Here is a 19,749-nt window from a genome sequence, read left to right on the forward strand (position 1 = left end):
TAGAAACATACATTTTCAAAGATGAACATAATTGCTTCAAAATGTGCGTTTTCGCACATGTTGTAGAACAAAACGTCAAAGTATCAAGTTATGTTTACAACAGGCTTTTTTTACACATACATTTAAAAAACCCATAGGAAAATCTCAAGGGAACCTTTTCTGAACCTTTTTCTGTTTCTGACGTCATCCCTGCACCACTCTATAGAGACAGGACTAGTTGTCACTTGAAACCCTTCCGAATCTGCCATGTCTGTGTTTTTTAACAACCTTGGTTACAAAACATTACAGAGCAAATTATCTTTTGTAACTATAAATGTTTTTACTGTCAATTTTGATTAGTTTTAATAAATCCTTGCTGCATAAAAACATAAATTTCTTTCAAAACTGCCCCCAAACATTTGAACAGTAGTATATATTGTATTATTTTATCTGGAGCAACTTTTGACCTTCATTGAATATTGTAACTAAAACTAAATATCTTGTGCTGCACAGGTTTTCTCAAAAATATTTAGCCTGAGGTTCTTGAGATGAGATTTTCAGTGACCTCTACAACTGATCTCAGAAAAAAAACCTGCCCAGACTAGCTGCCATTTCTGTCTACATGCTGTAGAGTCAAAGCAGACATTTTATGCTTGGCTGGCTTTTCTAATACTTTCATATGGAGTGTTTTCAGGCCAGCGGTGCGTTGAATGACAGTCAGAGGCTGAGGCTGGAGAGAAAGGGCATCGCTGTGTCCATCAGTCCTGTCCAAGCGGTGTGCCTGGCTGGCTGGCTGTGTGGCAGCTTGCTGAAAATGCAGATGGCAGGAGAGATCTGTTCATTTACCTGTTGAGCCAGTTGAACCTGTAGAAAAACTCAATGTGCTTTGTTTTAGTCAAGCGTTTTCCCAGGAAGATGACTTGTTGATGGCCATCACCTTGACCATGCAGTCTATTGGTATTTCAAAATTGTGTAGGGGTACAATTTGGCATTGTTTATGCTGAAAGTCCAATAAAATGTATCATTTTAAAATAGTTTTTTTATATTGTCATTCAAGTCTTTTTGTGTGAGTCTAAGATGTCACTCCCAAAAAACTTCAGCCATTTTAAGAAAATGTATTTGTCCTCTCACAATGTTTGTTTTCTCTCCTGGAAGAAAAGTTTGTTTTTACATTTACAGTATTTATGTCTAAACACGGATCTTGTGTTCTTTTGTCCACAGAGGCGTCTATCTTGAGCTATGATGGGAGCATGTTCATGAAAGTGGTGATGCCTACCGTGATGCACACTGAAGCGGAGGACGTGTCCCTTCGCTTCATGTCTCAGCGGGCGTATGGCCTGCTCATGGCCACCACTTCACGCGACTCTGCCGATACTCTTCGACTAGAGCTGGATGGCAGTCGTGTCAAACTCACGGTCAACTTAGGTATTGTATAAAACCCCCTCCTTCAGGATGCAGTGCTTCTTCTTTTTCTCTCTCTTCCTTTCTTTCCATCGTTCCAGCCCCACCCTCCCCTGAATCCATCATCATTACATTCATTAATAAGATATATTAAGATGTTGTTTTATTGTTTTTCTTTATTTGCATGGTTCACCAGACATTTGATTAAGTTGAGTTTGAATTGATAGTTTTCTTTATAGTAAGTAATTGATTGTAAATTTAACTCAAATTTTGGCTATTAATTGACGTTGAGGGGTGGGCGGTATGACCTTATATCACTGTACAAGTAATATACTATTATATATCACAGTAGGGTTACTTATGAGAGACCTTCAAAAATAGTACTTTATTTTATAATTTCATTCAGAACTTGATGAATGCAAACCAATGGATATGTTTATTTATAAAAACTGAAGGTTAAGTCCAACGTTAGCTGCACTCAATGCTACATTAAAGTTAAAAACATTAAATATTGAAGTGAAATCTGTATATATTATATTTTAAATTATATATATAACATTTTCAGCTAAATTCTGATTTGATGAACCATTATGCATGCACTGTGAGCAATTCTATTTTGATTTGGCAGGTTGTTCGGCAGTCATAAACAACTAATCTCTAACTAAACAACTAATGGTATGTTCACACTTGTAGTTCGGTTCTCTTGGTTCGTTTGGTCTGGACTGAAAATGTAGTCCTGGTTCGTTTAGCATTCACAATGTCATTTTGCACACGACACCGAACACAGAAAGACAAAAAACAAAAACGCTGTTTATGATGTATATTTTGCAACAGAACTTACCGAACATCCAAAATAATGCTGTGTGCTGGGATTAAATGTGCTCGCGGTATGTGCGTACATATGATGGTATTTTTACCGGCTGAGAACTCACAAAGAGCTTAGAAAATGCGTAAAAGAGTCAAAAGAGTGCCAGGAATACCTCTGTTACACAGACAAACAAAGATCTGTTGCAAGAAGACACAGTTCTGATGACTGTTCTGAACTGTAATGGGCAATATTGCAACTATGATGAGAAGAACCAGGAATGCTTCAGCCTTCTGTCCTTTTAAGGGTGACATCTTGTGACATTACATCCCGCTTAGAAGCGGGCCGAGCAGACCGAGACCCACCTTTTCAAAGGGTCTTGATTTGCTTGTTTGGTGCGCACCAGGTTTCGTATGGCAGCTTTTACACTTATTTAAATGAACCGCACTAACAGTTCATTTTTCAGTCGAACCAAACCTGCCAAGTGTGAACACATCCTAATTCTCCATCATCTTGACTAAATTTTGGCCATATTTCGCTCTGTATTATAACTTTACTACAAATTTCTCCATTGCTATCAACTGTAAATAATGTACAGCATTCCTGCCCATCGCAAATGTGTCTATTGCATTATAAAGTAAAGAATTCTACCGTTGCATGATATATCTAGTACCGTCATACTGCCCAGACCTAACTGACACAATGTTTGGTGCATCTTTTGAATATATTAACCATGATCATTGTCATAGTGAAGATAAAAACTCCTTTGAGACAGTCACAGCACTGCATAACAGAATAGCATTTTTGTTTGATATCAACTTTTGAAATGATGGGTAATTAATTTTTACGATTGCAAACCCTTTCCAAGTGTTGTGACTTTCTGATTGTCAACTTAACACTAATTCCTGTCATCTTTTCTACTTGACAATGTCTTCAGTAACTCTTTTACTACAATCCTCATGTTCTGTCTCAGTTGGCTCCATTCGTACCACATTTGTGCTTTGGTTGGTATTTCCTTTCTGTTACATCACCTCCTTTTAACCATCATCGCCTCTTCCCCCCCTCACCCATTCTCTGACACACATTCTCCATGCTTTGTCAAAAGATGGTATTCACCCCTTCAAAGGCCCTTAGCCTGCGGCCCGGTCGGCAAACAGCCCGAGAACAGAGCTCTCAGCTTCACCTGCAGCTGGTACTGTAGCACCTCTCAATCCTCAACCCAACACCTATTATGGTTAGATGTGAGATGAGAGACCCTAACTGGTCATTAAGTCACTGTGTCATCATTAAAGGAAGTGACATAACTCACACCTCACTGCAGGAAACAGCCTGAGGTTTGACAGTAGGACTGATAATCTGTGACAGCTCAGCCATAGTAGAGACAAACATAGCCCACACACTGTAAACATACTGAAAGAGACAAGAATGTCTTATGACTGCATACACAGAGAAATCATCTGGAATGATTTGACAGCCTGTCAGCAATAAAACACACATCAACTGCATACAATACTCTATGTATATGACTAGAAGTACACTCAGGACTGCCCTATCTTCCAAAATACAAAGGTATTTACTGCTAGGACGATGCAGACCACTACAACAAGACCAACACTAATATGTTTATAGAGATTGTAGTATATTTAGTCCTCATTTGAGTGGTCAGATCTCAGGAAGATCTAGTTGGAGGTACAGAGGCCACTGCATGGTGCTGGTGCTTATTGGATCGAGGCTGTTTGCTCCCACTTTTCTGTTGCGGTTGACGACACATGGTAAATCCAGCCACACAGAGCCCAACCCAGTGCATGGTGCCATCAAAATGAGAAGGCAAACTTGAAATCATTATTTTACCATTTTAGTGCCATTAAATTGGTCAATATTCAAGAAACATGCCCTAACACCAACTTCTTGCTAAATGTATTTAAGCTATTAAAGCATATTTAGCTAATGAGCTGGTGTGATTTCTATGGGGCAGGACTTTAGATAGTTCAATTAAAAGCATAATTTTAATAAAATAAAATAAAATAAAGCTCTGGGTTGAATAGCCTTTGTGGTTGGTGAGCTCCAAGCGGCCATTTTATAATTTATTTATAAACTAAACATTGCTTATAAGGCATATATCGGTGTTTCCTAATGCTTAAAATTCATTTAGTAGTAAAATAATCATTAAATCATGAAGTTGTTTTATTCATAGACATGATTATGTACAGTATCTCTAATTCTTGTACAGTTGCTGCTAAACCAGTGATTTTGTGCCGTCTTTACATTCAATTATAATGTTTTTTGATTAATACTAAAAAATGGCCGCCTCTTTGCATGTGGACGTCCCCGGAAGGGTGGAATTATTGTTTTTGGATGTCTGCAGCTGTAACCTTGAAGGATGCAATTTCATCTGTCACTTATTTTCCCCCATCTAGACTGTATCAGGATAAACTGTAACTCCAGTAAGTTAACACTCAAGTTTCATTTTGCTCCTAATGATTCTCTTGTTGAAATGAATGTCTTAAGTCTTATGCCTTTTCCTCCATCTAGTCAAGGAGAGTTTGCTTCTAGTGAAAGGGTCAGTTGACGGATCTCTCCGATCATGATTACCACGATTATTAAATGGTGGTGACTTAATAATCATGGCTTGTTTTTGATGGCCTATAATTTACTTGTCATGAAAAATCTATTTCCTACCCTATTAGCATAATTTATAGAAAGGTCTTAATTTGTACATAAAAGTTGATGGAATCTTCTAAACTACTTAGTTTTTTTTCTGACTTTAGTAAGGAATGCAGTATTTCAGTTTAAAGTAGTGCATGCATTATTATGAGATATTGTGCATGCGGAATTTTTTTTTATTATTATTTATTATTGTGTTGCAATAACTACAGTTTGTAATTCAGTGTTTGAAGTCACATTATGAAGTCACCACATGTCAACAATTTTTCCTAAAAAAGCATACAGAGCACGCAAAATCTTACCTTTTTATAATGGCATCTAATTTCAGTTTATTCCAATTATATGATGCAATATGCTTTTTGTCGTATTTCTGTTTGTTGGTTTATATGTTTGCTGGGGTGTTTTTTTTTTTTTTTTTTAAGTCAAACTAATTAATATATGGCTTAATACACAATTTCTGAAACAAAAAAATCTGCTAAAAGAAATGCATTCAGTTCAGTCATTACTTGCAAATCTTAGAATTGAAGTACATGAATGACTTTGTTCAATACTACGCTTAAGTTAGCTATGATATTTTGTTGATGTTGATATTTTCCACTGTTTTATACTATTATGCCATTAGTAGGGAAACGCATTTCTACAGTTTTGGCAAAAACAATGCTTTTACTCAAAAATAGGTCTTGGATTCTCTCTATGACAGTGTTCTAATGTGAAACTAAAAAGGTGATGATAAGTTATAGAAATATTTGATCATTTTTGTAAGAAAATCACTATGATAAACTATAAACTATGATTTTCTCACTTTAAAAGGTAAGAATGTTTCATTGCAGTTGTCTTATATTTGCATATATATGTCCATGAATGATGAATACTGTCTATAAATGGCTTGCATGCCTTTTGAATCTTGATAAAACTATAGTTGTTTGTTCAGGAGCAGTTTCATATGCTGTTTATAGGTGACTATCCTTAATACTATCCTTCCAGTGGTATGATAAAACAAACGTTGGAGGTTGGATTTCATGCGACTATACTTACAATGAGTGTACAGGAGGTGACTTTAGATACAAAGTGTTTGTGCCAAATAATGAGTGCTGGTGGTGTATTTGAGAGCTGGTCCTACTGGAAATGTACCAAGTAAACCAGTAACCCACAACTTCACCTCCATCAGTCATTCTGATCAAGTAGCAAATACTTACATCATGCTAGATTGGTCTCACATCCCTTTACCTGCACCAGTTCGCACTTTCAATCACTCAGATTAATATAATGCCACTAATTATAATGATGTGCTTATCAGAGCTATTAGTTCTTAAGCTCCTGTTACGAGACCTGCATTTTCAAATGCTCTAAGATTATACCTGCACACGGCAGTGGAATCTGTGCAGAATGTCTTGATACTGCTGTATTTATGCATTAGTGGTGCAACCCTGGTAAGGCGAGCTGAGAGATCACTCAGACATTTGTGTTTTCAAAGTATGATAATGGTTTCTAGGACTTGTTTTGTCCGCTATTATTCTTTTTGGAATTATGTAAAGAACAATAATCTGTGTTGCAACTGTACAGTAGATTAAAGTGCATTAGATATTGTTTTTGGCATGGTATCATGGAGGGATGATCTAACTCTAACAGACATGATAAATTGTCCGAACAATGTCAGTGATGGCAGTTTGAGAGCTTCATGTTTGTCGAAACTCGTTTATGCCAGTGTTGAATAGGGTGGAGGAGGGTAATATTTTTTCTCAGGAACTACCGATAACTGCATGCTGGTACATAACACAATTTCCCAAGAGCCAAGAGATTTTGAGGGATGTGGAGCATGATTTAATAGCACGCTCTGAGCTGAATCCCAAAACACCTCGCTGCTTTCCTCTGTAACTACTCAACTCCTCAAATGTATTGCATCATAAAAATATACTGCTTTCATGTATATTAACTCTGATTCTGACTAAAGGTGAAGCATGTGATTTCTGCATCACTGGTGTTACCAAACAGAATTGTAAAAATAATGTTTTTTTCAAAGAAGTTTCCCATACATACTCCTATCGGTTGGACAAGCATATAGCCCTTCCCAAACGTGTGCTATTGGTTGAGCCAGTGTTGCTAACTTATAAGTTGTCTCTGCCTATTAATCCAAAATAAGAAAATTACTTTAAATTGTCAGTTTACCTTCAAAATGTTATTTGCCTGTCTGTTATAAAACAGAGAAATAAATGAATGCATAAAGCAAGGGGTATTTTGTACATTATCATACTAACTTTGAGAACTTTGTCTTTGAGTGTTATATCAAGACCTTTTATGAGTAAAAGCCATTTTATTTCATGGTTATGTTTTAAAGTGATTATTGTGGAAAAACAGAGGACACAAAATTAGCATAGAATTTTAGTTGAGGCTTATGTTTTTGTGTAAAATTCAATAACATCTGCACCAAACCTCTGCTTTCTCTTTTTGTTTAATCATCTATATTGCTAAAATTAATGAACTCTTTTGGCACATAATTCAAATTCAAAGCATCAAAAACAGTTATCACATTTTCTACATTGAAAGCAAAGGTTTGGTCAGAGACAATTCAGGTTGGCATTAACGTTTCATGACCGTCGTTCTCAGGCAAAGGACCAGAGACACTGTATGCCGGACAAAAACTCAATGATAATGAATGGCATACTGTGCGCGTGATCCGGAGGGGCAAAAGCTACAAGCTAACGGTTGACGATGACGTAGCAGAAGGTACTATCCTTGGTCCTCAATCTGAAAGACAACACAATTCTTGATGGGTTATTGTATGTGAGCAACTATAGATGATTCATGCATATTATTTAAAGCACTAGTTGTTGCAAGAAACTGAAGAAATATCTATGTGAACGGTTTTGAGAGTTGCTAGTTTTAGTCTTCCGCTACATATTGTGTGGGTTTTATAAATTGTGGGAAATAGTACATACTTCCAGTTTGTTTGGCAAACTGCATCAGCGTATACATTGCTTCTTCAGTTGTTCTCAGTCAAACACTACTTTTGTGTTTCACAGCAATACAATACAAACATTTAGTTTAGGTTCATTGCTATGCTGACATGATGTAGGACTCACTCTTTGTGTTTGTGACTCTCAGTGTTTGAATAAGGGTTTTGGTGTATGTCACTGTATTTGAATTCCTGAACAGCAGTGTAATATTGTTTAAGGGTGTAGTATAGCAGCATTTTTTTTCTTGTTTTCCTTTCCAACCTGCTGTGGTTTGTAGGTCAGATGGTGGGCGATCACACCCGGTTAGAGTTCCACAACATTGAGACGGGGGTGATGACCGAGCGCCGTTTCGTCTCCATGATCCCCTCCAGCTTCATCGGTCACCTGCAGAGCCTGAAGTTCAATGGCATGCTGTACATCGACCTGTGCAAGAACGGTGATATCGACTACTGCGAGCTCAACGCTCGCTTCGGCATGCGCTCCATCATCGCAGACCCTGTGACGTTCAAGTCAAAGAGCAGTTACCTGAGTCTAGCGACCTTGCAGGCTTACACATCCATGCACCTTTTCTTCCAGTTCAAGACAACCTCTCCGGACGGATTCATCCTCTTTAACAGCGGGGATGGAAGCGATTTCATCGCTGTAGAGCTGGTGAAAGGGTAAGCCTGTTGAAGAAGTCAGTTACCTTATCTATTACGTTTTTTTTTCTTTTTCTTGCCAGTAAAAGTGTTTACAAGGTAACAAGCTGCTTTAATGAACACTTATGAGGAAGAACTAGCCTAAACAATGTCATCTGGAGTTTTAGGCATTAAACCAAGGTGTACAGTGTAAATTTAAGGTGTACAGTACAGTAGTTGAAGCAAGTAAACTAGAAAGCTGTGAGCTAAGCTATATATTCTGCTTTTTACAGGTAATATAATATTTTTTTATTTTATATCTTGACATAAACTTAAAACATAAATGTTTTGACCAATATTTTTTGCCAATATTTACATATTTTTAAAAATGTTTTACCTTAATCAATTATCGGATCTTTAATATTGAGGCCACTCATAAATTACACCATTTAGTGGACCAAAACAGTATTAACAGCCACAGGTAAACTTAAGGTACAATTTCAGATAAATATTATTATTATTATTATTATTATTATTTGATTGTGTTGGTTTCTAGATATAATTTAGTCCAATAATGACCATTTTTCCCTAATCACATTTTATTTTCATACTGCTTGGTTATTATTGGTTGTTTAATTTGGCCTATCTTTGGTTAACTTTAACTTAATCTAATCTTAAGTTAATTCTACCGATAAATGACATCATTTAGCATTCACAGTTAAAGTAACTTATTTAATGTATTGTTTAAATAAAAGTAAACCTAAAACAAAGCTAAAAATAAATTCGCAATCTTTTAGATCACAAAGCAGCTTTAGGTAAATATAATGGCATAAATAATCACAATTGTAATAATGATGATCATTATTAGTAAAATATTCATAATGCATATGCCTTTTTTGTTGTAATGATGTAGCTATTATTGAGTCAAAAATCTAAAATTAGACAGTAGTTAATTTTTTTTTCTGTATATTGGTTATCGGGCACTTAAGAAATTGTTATTCCTGTCCAAATTTTTATCCAAAATAAGCTTAGACTATTTCATATACAGTGTGCTTTGTTATAAAAAACAGAAGTGAAGAATAATAGAATTACTGTATGTTCATTGATTTTGTTTATAAAACTGATCAGTAGTTGATGGGTTGTTGTTGGAATGGGATTTAGGTATGGCATCTCCACTTTCTCATTAAACTGAGCTTCACTTTCCCGTCTTTTAGGTACATACATTATGTGTTTGATCTCGGCAACGGGCCCAATGTAATCAAGGGCAACAGTGACCGAGCTCTCCATGACAACCAGTGGCACAACGTTGTCATCACTAGAGACAACAGTAACGTCCACACGCTCAAAGTCGATGCCAAGTTAGTCAGTCAAGTCGTCAATGGCGCTAAAAATCTGGACCTTAAAGGTATGTAAACAGCTAAAATGAATATATTCTCACACACGCAATCATGATGTAATCATTAACATCTTTTACCCCACGGTCTATTGTATCTGTTCAGGTGACCTCTACATCGCCGGATTGGGGCCCAACATGTATAACAGCCTGCCCAAACTCGTGGCCTCCAGGGACGGCTTTATGGGTTGCCTGGCGTCTGTGGATCTGAACGGTCGCCTCCCCGACCTCATAAACGACGCCTTGTTCCGCAGCGGTCAGATTGAGCGAGGATGCGAAGGTACAGCCTCTTACAACTCTAGCTCGAGGAGCCCGTTCTTTCTCATGAATGCAAACAGTAGTTCTAGTTCCACCTCCACCTCACTGAGCCATCACAGCATCTTTCTCACCCTGCTTGTCTCATCTCTCACCCAGCCAGCTCTCTGTTGAGCCCACTTGCTTATTAATATTCTTATTGGCCACATTGGTCATGCTAGGATCAGCCAAGTCTTCGTTTGTATCAATTAGTGACATTTTTATGAACATACTTGCAGAGAGAATATTTACATTGCAGTATTTTGAGTCAAGGTGAACTTCATGCATTTGATCTGATGTGTTTTGACCTTAAACCATTCAAAATAAAACAAGAATATAGGCAGATATTATGTAATTATGACGACAAATGTGTTGTAATATATATGCACTACAGTTTAAGAAAAAAGCTTTAAAATTAATACTTTTATTTAGCAGGGATGCATTAAATTGATCAAAAGTGATAGTTAAGTTTAGTGTTATGAAAGATTTATATATCAAATAAATGGTATCATGGTTTCCACACAAATATTAAGCAGCACAACTGTTTACATCATTTTAAATTATAATATATATAATTATTTATATATATATACACACACACACACACACACTTTTTGAAATATATTAAAATGGTTGTTTTCTATTATAATATTTAAAATATAACTTTTTGTATTGTATATTTGATCAAATTAATGCAGACTTTGGTTATCATAAGAAAATTTAAAATCTTTGTTCAAAAACATTAAAGCTTTTAAAACTTTTTAAAACATTAAGCTTTTGAACAGTAGTGTATATATAATATGAAAACAAAATATTTGTAAAAGAAAAATCGCTATATATATATATATTGGATGGGAGTGAAATAAACATTAGCATACTGTATGAAATAATTGCATAATAAAAGTATCTGTGCATTTGACTAATATCATGCTTCTTATTTAATTCCATATTATAGTAATCTTATACAGAATAAAATAATTAAAGACTTGAAAATCCTTCAACATCATAATTTGCAAAAAATATTTTGAAAGACAAATTTGACATTTTTCAATGTCCAAGTATGGTCATATAACCAGCATCAAAATGTTGTATTGTATGTTAAATGCCAAACTTGTTACAAAAAAGAACACAGATCACTTGAAATCCACAAACAAAGAATATTTCTTCACTAACTCATTGCTAATATCCATTTTCGTATGTACATGAGATCTCTGCCATATTTCAGTGCATGCTTATATCTTTGTTTTCTGTACATTTATTGTGTAGGTTTGATTATTTTTAGTTTTTTTTTAAGTCTTTAAATTTTTGTTCTTAGTGTTCTCTTTTTCTTTATTTGATTCATTATAGTTTTGTTTGAGTAAAACTTTGTGTATAAACATTTTCTTGCTTGTCCATCCATCTCAAAATTAATTGTCCGTCACATTTCCATCATCCATCACATCTCAATGTTGTCTTGAACAAAAAGCCTCCTTTTATGTTGAGTATCCTACATGTTGCATTTACATGTTGTTGAACAAAGAATAAAATCGTATCAACCTAAATCGTTTGGTCTTTTGTTGTATCATCTTCACGTTTTGTTGCTTGAGTCCATGACGTGAGTGTGAAATGTCAGCATGCTTGATAATCGGATACAGAAGTCTGGGACTGTTTTCCAAAGACAAAAAACTACTAAGATCTAGTTTACAAACAACACAGGCTTTAACAGATATGAAAATGTCATTTTCCTCTAAACTAATGCGCATTTAATGGTTTAATGTCAAAACATTTACAACTATTTATCAGTGTTGCAAACCATAACTGTTTCATTTCTTTACAACATTATATAGCTGACCTTCACTGTTAAAGCTTTTGGAATCTACAGTACATTGTGTGATCCGAAGAAGAATATGCTCAAATTTAACATTTAATGCACATTTTCAGGACACAGGCTGCCACCAGATTTTCTGATGTAACCGACTTGCTTCAATACATATCTTTAAGATGTATCTGTCATATTTTATACATATTTTTACAGAGACATATCCGACACCATTTGAATTCAGTTCTTCATTTCATACATGAATAGAACAACTTTGTGTGTGTGTGTGTTTTACGTTTATCTCTCCCGCACAGCATCCAAAAGTGAACGTGAGTAGGTTTTTATGTTCACAGCCCAGCATGAAAGAAACATCACTCTGTACTGTATGTGCACAGTAAAACTGTAAGCCGTGTATGGAATGGCTCCACAATGGCAACAGAATTCTTGCTGGTTCATATGGCAATGAATGCTCCTTTCTGTTGTAATGAAGCTTTTCATCCACCAGATGGCAATGATGCACCTGTGCTTAGGAAGGCGAGGGCTCGATTACACGCTGCAGTATTGCAGGGGAACATTTTGTTTTTCGCTGAATGCAACATCATTAAAATGTCCCCTCTCTAACCCACTTGCTTTATACAATCTTAGCAATTCCTGTTGATTCACATTAGCATTAGCACATTACCATGCCCGTTTTGTGCATCTGAAAGTCCTTTTAACATTTTTGCTGTGAGAACAATGGACTAGAATAGAATATGCAAAGGAAACCTGTTTTTTCTGCATGTTTATGGCTGATTATATCTAAACTGTAAATTAGATTTGTCAGGCACACGCTCATCAGCATACTGCAGTTTTAATTTCATTTTATTTTATTTGCAACTAAAGACTTTCACTTTGGTTCAACCCAGCCATGCTGAATCAACCCATCAGTTTCATTACTATTATTATTATTATTATTAATAACATTATTTTTAACCCATGGTATGGTAACTCAAGAGTGCAAAACCCTTCCTAAGAATGGTAAAGCATGTCCTGTTAGTAAAGCCTTTGCTTTATTAACAGAAGCCATCGACCACGTTCTTACCTGTTTGATTGTTTTCGCTTTTCTGTTTCTTGCTTTACAAAGTTGGTTTCACCAAAGCAGATCTACAAGGTATATAAGGTTCAATTCCATTCCATTCAAGCTGCTGTTTGTCTTGTGCCGGTTTGTTTTGTACTCTTCCCAATACCCAGACATAAAGCGGACACTATCTGGTTCACTGTAACAATGTCTTGGTATAAAATGGTTCACTTCTTTCTAAAAGACAATGCCCTTGTGTTCATCTCTGAAGGTCGTGAGACTTGCAAAGTGAGAAGAGAAAAGTAATGATTGCAACTGAGAGTCTGCATTAATAAAACATGAGCCCTCCTGTATAATTAAGTCCCCACGTCCTGTTTTGCTGTATCTTGTCTTGTTTCTTTCTCTTTATTTATTTTTTTTACACTAATGACATTCAGCTGAGAGAGAAATCTGGCTTAGGAGAATCCATTAAATATCTCACCATGGGTTACTTCTCGCCTGTCTTTAGAAGCACCGAACAGCAATATGATTAGCAAAATAATTAATAGAATTAGCATGAAAATCCATCTGGAAATGTCGGCACGCTACCGTAGACTTTAAACTCAGATAGTGTCCCACTGAGCATGTAAACTCGGGACAGATGTGATTTTGACTTTATTATTTAAGCAACATCACAAATAAGAGTGCTTGTTGCTGAAGTGGATATCGTCGCAGCTGTAGGTAAAAGTTTGATCCAGTATTGTTTGGGTAATTCCTGTTATGCAGTGCATACAGAGCTTTACAGCAGCAGTAAGAAAAGAAAAGAAAAGAAAATGAATGTACTTCAGCACTGTTTTCATGTTTTCCACTGCATTAGACCAGGGGTTCACTTCACTTGTGATAAAAGAAAATTAGCTATAATTTCCTCTCTTTTTTTAAAATCCTGAGTTTAGTATTTTATTCTGTATAAAAACATACACTACGGTTCAAATGTTGGGAGTCAGTACGAATTCTTTCTTTTTTTCACAAGAAATGAATATTCTTGAGCAGCAAATCAGCATATAAGAATGATTTCTGAAGGATCGTGACACTGAAGACTGGAGTAATGATGCTGAAAATTCAGCTTTGCATCACAGGAACAAAATTACATTTTAATATATAAAACATTTGTTTTATATTGTAATACTATTTCACAATATTACTGTATTGTATATTTGATCAAATAGATTCATTAATATTTTTTTTTTTTACAAATCTTACTGACCCCAAACTTTTGAACAGTAATGGGAACATGACAATGTGCTGCATAATATGGATGACCCTTATCAGCACTTTTGAAACTGTGCTTGTTTAGTCGAATGGACTGGAACTAAGTTGTATAATCTAATGCTCCTCAAACATTTAAACCAAAAATACTCTAATTCTCTCTGACCTAAAGGCCAGTTTACATAATGATATGTTTGGCCTAATGTGCTATTATGACTGAACAACATAGGCTCTCTGATTATTCTCTCAGATTTTCAATTCGATATCACATTTGCCATTTTGATAGCCAAAATTGGGGTGAATCATTTTATGTTGAACTTTTACATAGTACTGAAGTTGCACTTTGCGTTGCACAGTAAATGCGCTTTAGCCTTCTTTCCCTCCCTCTTTTGTTAAACTCAAGTTTATGTTTGTGGTTAACCTCTTGTTTTCGCAGTTGTATTTCACAAGAAAAATGCACTCAAAGCCAGTTTATTTGCAATTATTTTGTTTACACGGTTAATTCAGTGGGAATGCATTCTCCCTCTTACTCTAAATTGGGTAATGAGCTCTATTGTTCTTGCTGCATTCCCTCAAAATGAACCCAAGTGTGCCAAAACACAGGATGTGTTTGGAACGCACTCAACTTGACTGCACGTGGCTGGTGTGCACACTATTGTTCTTAACATGTGTAACAATAGTACATACTGGACTATGTACACATCTCGCTATTAAATGTTGTCATTGACCTTTGTTCCCCTGTGCAGATGTGAGAAAGTTCATGCTTGGCCCTATGTCTGAATCTTCTTTTGTAACAAGCAATGTTGAATATGTCTAGAGTATGATGGTTACTACTAAAATCCAGTCGTTTATAGGGAATGCCACGTTTGTTCAACAGCTTTCGGGATGTTTTTTGAGTACCTCTACTAACCCAAACTGCATGTATACTGTAACACACACACCTGCATGGAACCTTAACAGCATGACGGGACGTTTGCCCCCAGTATTACATTGCTCTGCTTTGCTACCATAGGTCCTAGCACTACATGCCAAGAAGACTCCTGTGCCAACATGGGGATCTGCATCCAGCAATGGGAGAACTACACTTGTGACTGTTCAATGACCTCCTACACTGGGACGCAGTGTAATGACCGTAAGTCACCCTCCGCCTCGTGCAGTTTCCACATCCTCTCTTTCTCTTGTTTATTTTGCTCTTCGTTTCACTCGTTTACGCAATTTTAATGATCACAAGGACCCACTCTTAGACAGATTAATTGAGCACGCTGTAATCCACATAGCAAATGTTACACAAACACTAATGGTTTTTGGTTGCACAAAAGCTTATTCAAAAGCTCATACATTACACACACACACGCACACACACACACACACACACACACACTGCATTCATGTTCTGAAGACCTGTTTGAAGACAACAAAGGTACGTGTTATTCACTACTTTCTGATGCTGGTAAAATATGCTGTATATTTGTAATATTTAAAAATTCTCTACAAATTATTGAATAAATGTATATGTGTATGTATATATACAATAATTAATAAATAATTACAAATAAATAAATAATGATCATATTATTATTATATTAAATAATAATTTAATAAATTACTAAAATACTAAATATATATATATATATATATATATATATTTCATATTTAATTCCTATTAATATATATATATATATATATATACACTGTATATACACATATTTACACTTTTTAAATATTTTATACAATTATATATATATATATATATATATATTACAAAATGAAAATACTACGCAATGATTACAAGAGAAGGTACAGTGGCCCCAAAAAGGGTTTGAACACTTAAGCAAAATGTAAAAAAGAAATAATTTCATGTGGCATTTATAGAATCGGCAGAATCACACTGACTTTATACATCACCTGGAAAATCACCGTGATCAGTTTGGTTTAAAAAATGATTCGCTACTGTGTTAGTTCGGCGACAGGGTCCTTTTGTTTGCTAACGCATTGATTTGATGAAGTCATCTAATAGAAAGATGTTTGTGCATCTTTAAGTGTGTCTTAAGTTTCCAAATAATTTATGATACCACTATATTGTGTTATATTTATCGGAAATTGTTAAGTGTGATATTAGTAAAGATCTGATTGAAGGTGCCATGAAACTCGTAACCATCAGAGAGACAAAATCATTAAGTCTGCTCACAACCGGCCCTTTAAAGTTCAAATCCTTAATCACTTCACTGAACTCTTAATGGATTTAATCAGATCTGATTCAAGGGTTGTTGTTCAGAGTAAAAATATGCTAACACTGCATGGGTAGGCCTATATCACAGGACACGGTTGATCTATTCAGACGAAACTTTACATTACAGGTCAACGTGTATCATATCTGTCCTAAAAGCCCCGGAGAACCAGAATCAATCAACAGCAATGCACTTCTACCATGAACAGTCGCTCTTTATTCTATAGTCATAATGATGCCATTCTTTTGACATCACTGCCACAATAAAAGGTGTTATCTTGAGTCGGTGGAGATAAACACCATCCCTACAGACACAGAAAGCGCCTCGGTGAGAATGTGATATGACTGTGATTGCCTTCCTCCCCTCCACCACAAGAACAACACAGTTGACCTTCCAGAGATTGAAGACTGACATGCATAATAGTACGCTAGCCTGCTGCTTTGACACATCGTATTTTTGTGAGGGGCAGCAGTGAATCAAAAGCATGTTAGTGAAGATAGGGACAGACTTAATTGAATAATGCAGAAAGAGTGATGTGTGTGTGTCGGCTTTGTCAGTCTGGGAGAATATCTGACTTGCTGCTGTACGGGAAAGAAATCAAAGGACTGTTTTTGTAGCCGCACCAAAATTCTTGCTTCTATTCTTAGGGATATGAAAGCTTATTGCTTTAATATTCAGTCTGGTATTGTGCTTTACGCATATATTAGGGGCATTTCCTCCAAGGAGGCAAGGGAGGCACTGCCTCCTCAAAAAAAAGAAAGCATATTACAAAAATAAAACAACTCAACTATTACAAAATGTGACGTTAGAAAGTGTATAAATCACTCGTTTTTCTAAAGTAACTGTCCAACAGCGACACCTTTTATAATTTAGACTTTGTCTCTTACCAGTCTCAACTTAAGCACTTAAGTTCTTTTTGTGATTCCAGTGGTGTCTCTCCTGGACCCTGGCGGTCGGCCCCTCGTCTCTCAAGTTTATGAGGTAGGGCTGGAACTGCTCAGTCCAGGTGGCCAAACACCGTCCGCTCTCGGGTCCAAGAGGCACATCCAAGGAATCCTGCCGACAATGCCAAATTGTGGTGGCAAACAAAATTATATCACTAAATAAGAGACAAACATTTCCAATTGTCTTTGATGAGGTTTCTTTGCTTGCAAGAAAAGGTCAGCAGTCATACAGTCACACAGAGTGGCTGCAGAGTGTGACAGTGAGGGGAGAGCATCCTTCCTCTTTTATAGTTTTGACGCCTAGAATGTTATCTTTCTAGGCCAATGATGGTATTTTCAATATGTGGAATATTCTTAGACTTGTTCATCATATTGTATCCTTGAGTGGAGGCCCTCCTGTCACGTCCCAACACTCTTTACCATTCCAATACAATTCCATATTAGAATAAGGTTTGTGCGTGCTCTTTTACTGTCATATGATGGTCACACACATCTTAAAGATAAAATTTCTGCCACAGGGTAAAGTTAGAGCGGGAGGCCGCATATCTCTTGCCTCCCCTGAGCCCATTGAGTTTTAACAGACCCCCTAAGTGTGCGCTGGGTTTGGTGGGGGGGTAATTGAGAACGAATGGGGGGAAGTCACATGAGGAGATAATGCGAGATAATGCGATATCGCGTCACAGCAGTCTGAGGACAACAGCGCCAGGCCAACATCGTCGGATCTGAAGTTAGGGTGCTGATGGCGATCGCATAACCCGCCCAAACCACTAACCCTACCCTTCACTATAACTATAAGCTCAAACTTAACAAATACAATCCCCACCCAACCACTGAACCTAACCTTAATGACTCCATAAGCTCCACCCCAACACCGGTGTGAGACTGCTGTCCTGGCGCTGTTGTCCTCGGACTGCTGTGGCATATGGTTCTGCAGTTGGTTATTATTGGCTAGTATCGGTTGTGATTGGACACGATATGTTCGTGCGATAAATCCCACCTCTTGTTTTTGTACTAAAGTAGTAAACAACTCAGCGACTTAGTTATCACCGCTTTGTCACATCAAAATCAAACTTGAAATGGCCTGAAAACATGATGACACATGATGACATGATGATGGTGTTTACCGAGCTTGATGATCCGAAAATAAATTGAGTCAACTATTAAAAATAACAGCTGAACAGAGGTTCACAAATAATTGAAAATATATCGTTTAAATTGTTACTGCCTTTAGTTATTATTTTGGAATTGATGTAAAAATGCTTAAATTGAACATTAATTACATAATGTAAAAATACTAAATAGAATTGTAGTCTATTTGGTTTCTATTTTTTTTTTATGTAATGTTTTAACCAGAAAAATGTGACAACATTAAGTGTAACTGGGACACTATTTTACCTCTTTAGTCACTATTTTACACTATACAACACACATAAAAAAAAATAAAAAAAAGAGGGTTTTGCCTAATTTCAGAACACTACACACCACTGGATGTCTCTTTTAAAAGAGGTGTATGAGACGTGGTAGGTCAGTTTGCTGAGTTACAAATGAATATAGAACCTTAATAATGAATTTAATGTCCATAGACGAAACAGACTCAATTTCTAATGTGACGCTCATGTATTTGCAGACTGAACCTCTCTAGTCGCTACATAACACTAGGTGGCAGTAATGTTTTAGTTAGAGACGAAAGCGGCCACAGAAGTCTGCTGTGTGCCAGAACATCTCATCAAATTTGAATGTTTGAATAATGCATTATTATATAGCACCCTCGTTTCTGAGTATATATTTTAGGAAAATATATTCTCAATGCATTATTATATAGCACCCTGGTTCTGAGAATAGATTTTAGGAAAATGTATTCGCACATGTTCCTTACTCACAATTTGGCTAAGATTTCTTTATTTTTTTGCTGATTTTTTGCAGCCAGATTTATATTCATAGTTTTTTGGGGTTTTCTGCTTTATCTTCATACTGCATAAATGAGCTAATATCTTGTGCAGCTGATATTTAATGACGCGGTAGTATACTTTTATTATTCTATCGCAATCATTTGCCCTTTGAAATGTCAAATCATATTATTTATAAATGAGCTTCCACTCAGAAAAATGTAATCATTTATTTATCAGTCATGCTTTTTGTTACAACTGTTTTTGCAGCATTTTGCCTTGTGGTCTGTAATAGATAACTTTGAATTTGTTTATCTCTGCTATCAGAATTAGTATCTGTAATAGTTAATCTATTCCTAACAAAACAGAACTTTACATTAGAAACATCATATTTTCTAGAGTAGTTGTTATCATCTGGTTTTGCCCATATTACCCAGATTTTGCATTTCATATGGTGACCCAACAGAGCACCAAAATACCTTTA

At 36.1% G+C, this 19,749-nt stretch overlaps 1 protein-coding gene across 10 annotated transcripts in view; it reads left to right on the forward strand.

The window, feature by feature from the left end:
• The window catches only part of nrxn3a (neurexin 3a), a 275,693-nt gene that overhangs the window by 91,507 nt on the left and 164,437 nt on the right, over positions 1–19,749 (forward strand). For 4 of the 10 annotated variants that reach the window (XM_082144081.1, XM_082144088.1, XM_082144080.1 and 1 more), the window contains 7 exons: positions 1,201–1,404; positions 4,603–4,629; positions 7,454–7,573; positions 8,081–8,462; positions 9,635–9,825; positions 9,920–10,093; positions 15,220–15,339. In XM_082144081.1, the coding sequence (XP_082000207.1) occupies positions 1,201–1,404; positions 4,603–4,629; positions 7,454–7,573; positions 8,081–8,462; positions 9,635–9,825; positions 9,920–10,093; positions 15,220–15,339 (1,218 nt within the window). Of the gene's footprint in view, positions 1–1,200; positions 1,405–4,602; positions 4,630–7,453; positions 7,574–8,080; positions 8,463–9,634; positions 9,826–9,919; positions 10,094–12,219; positions 12,235–13,028; positions 13,056–15,219; positions 15,340–19,749 lie in introns of all 10 variants that reach the window. The other 6 variants (XM_082144079.1, XM_082144083.1, XM_082144082.1 and 3 more) reach the window with 2 other exon arrangements.

Source organism: Leuciscus leuciscus (genome assembly GCF_965113295.1).
Source record: "Leuciscus leuciscus genome assembly, chromosome: 17".
Lineage (NCBI taxonomy): Eukaryota > Metazoa > Chordata > Actinopteri > Cypriniformes > Leuciscidae > Leuciscus > Leuciscus leuciscus.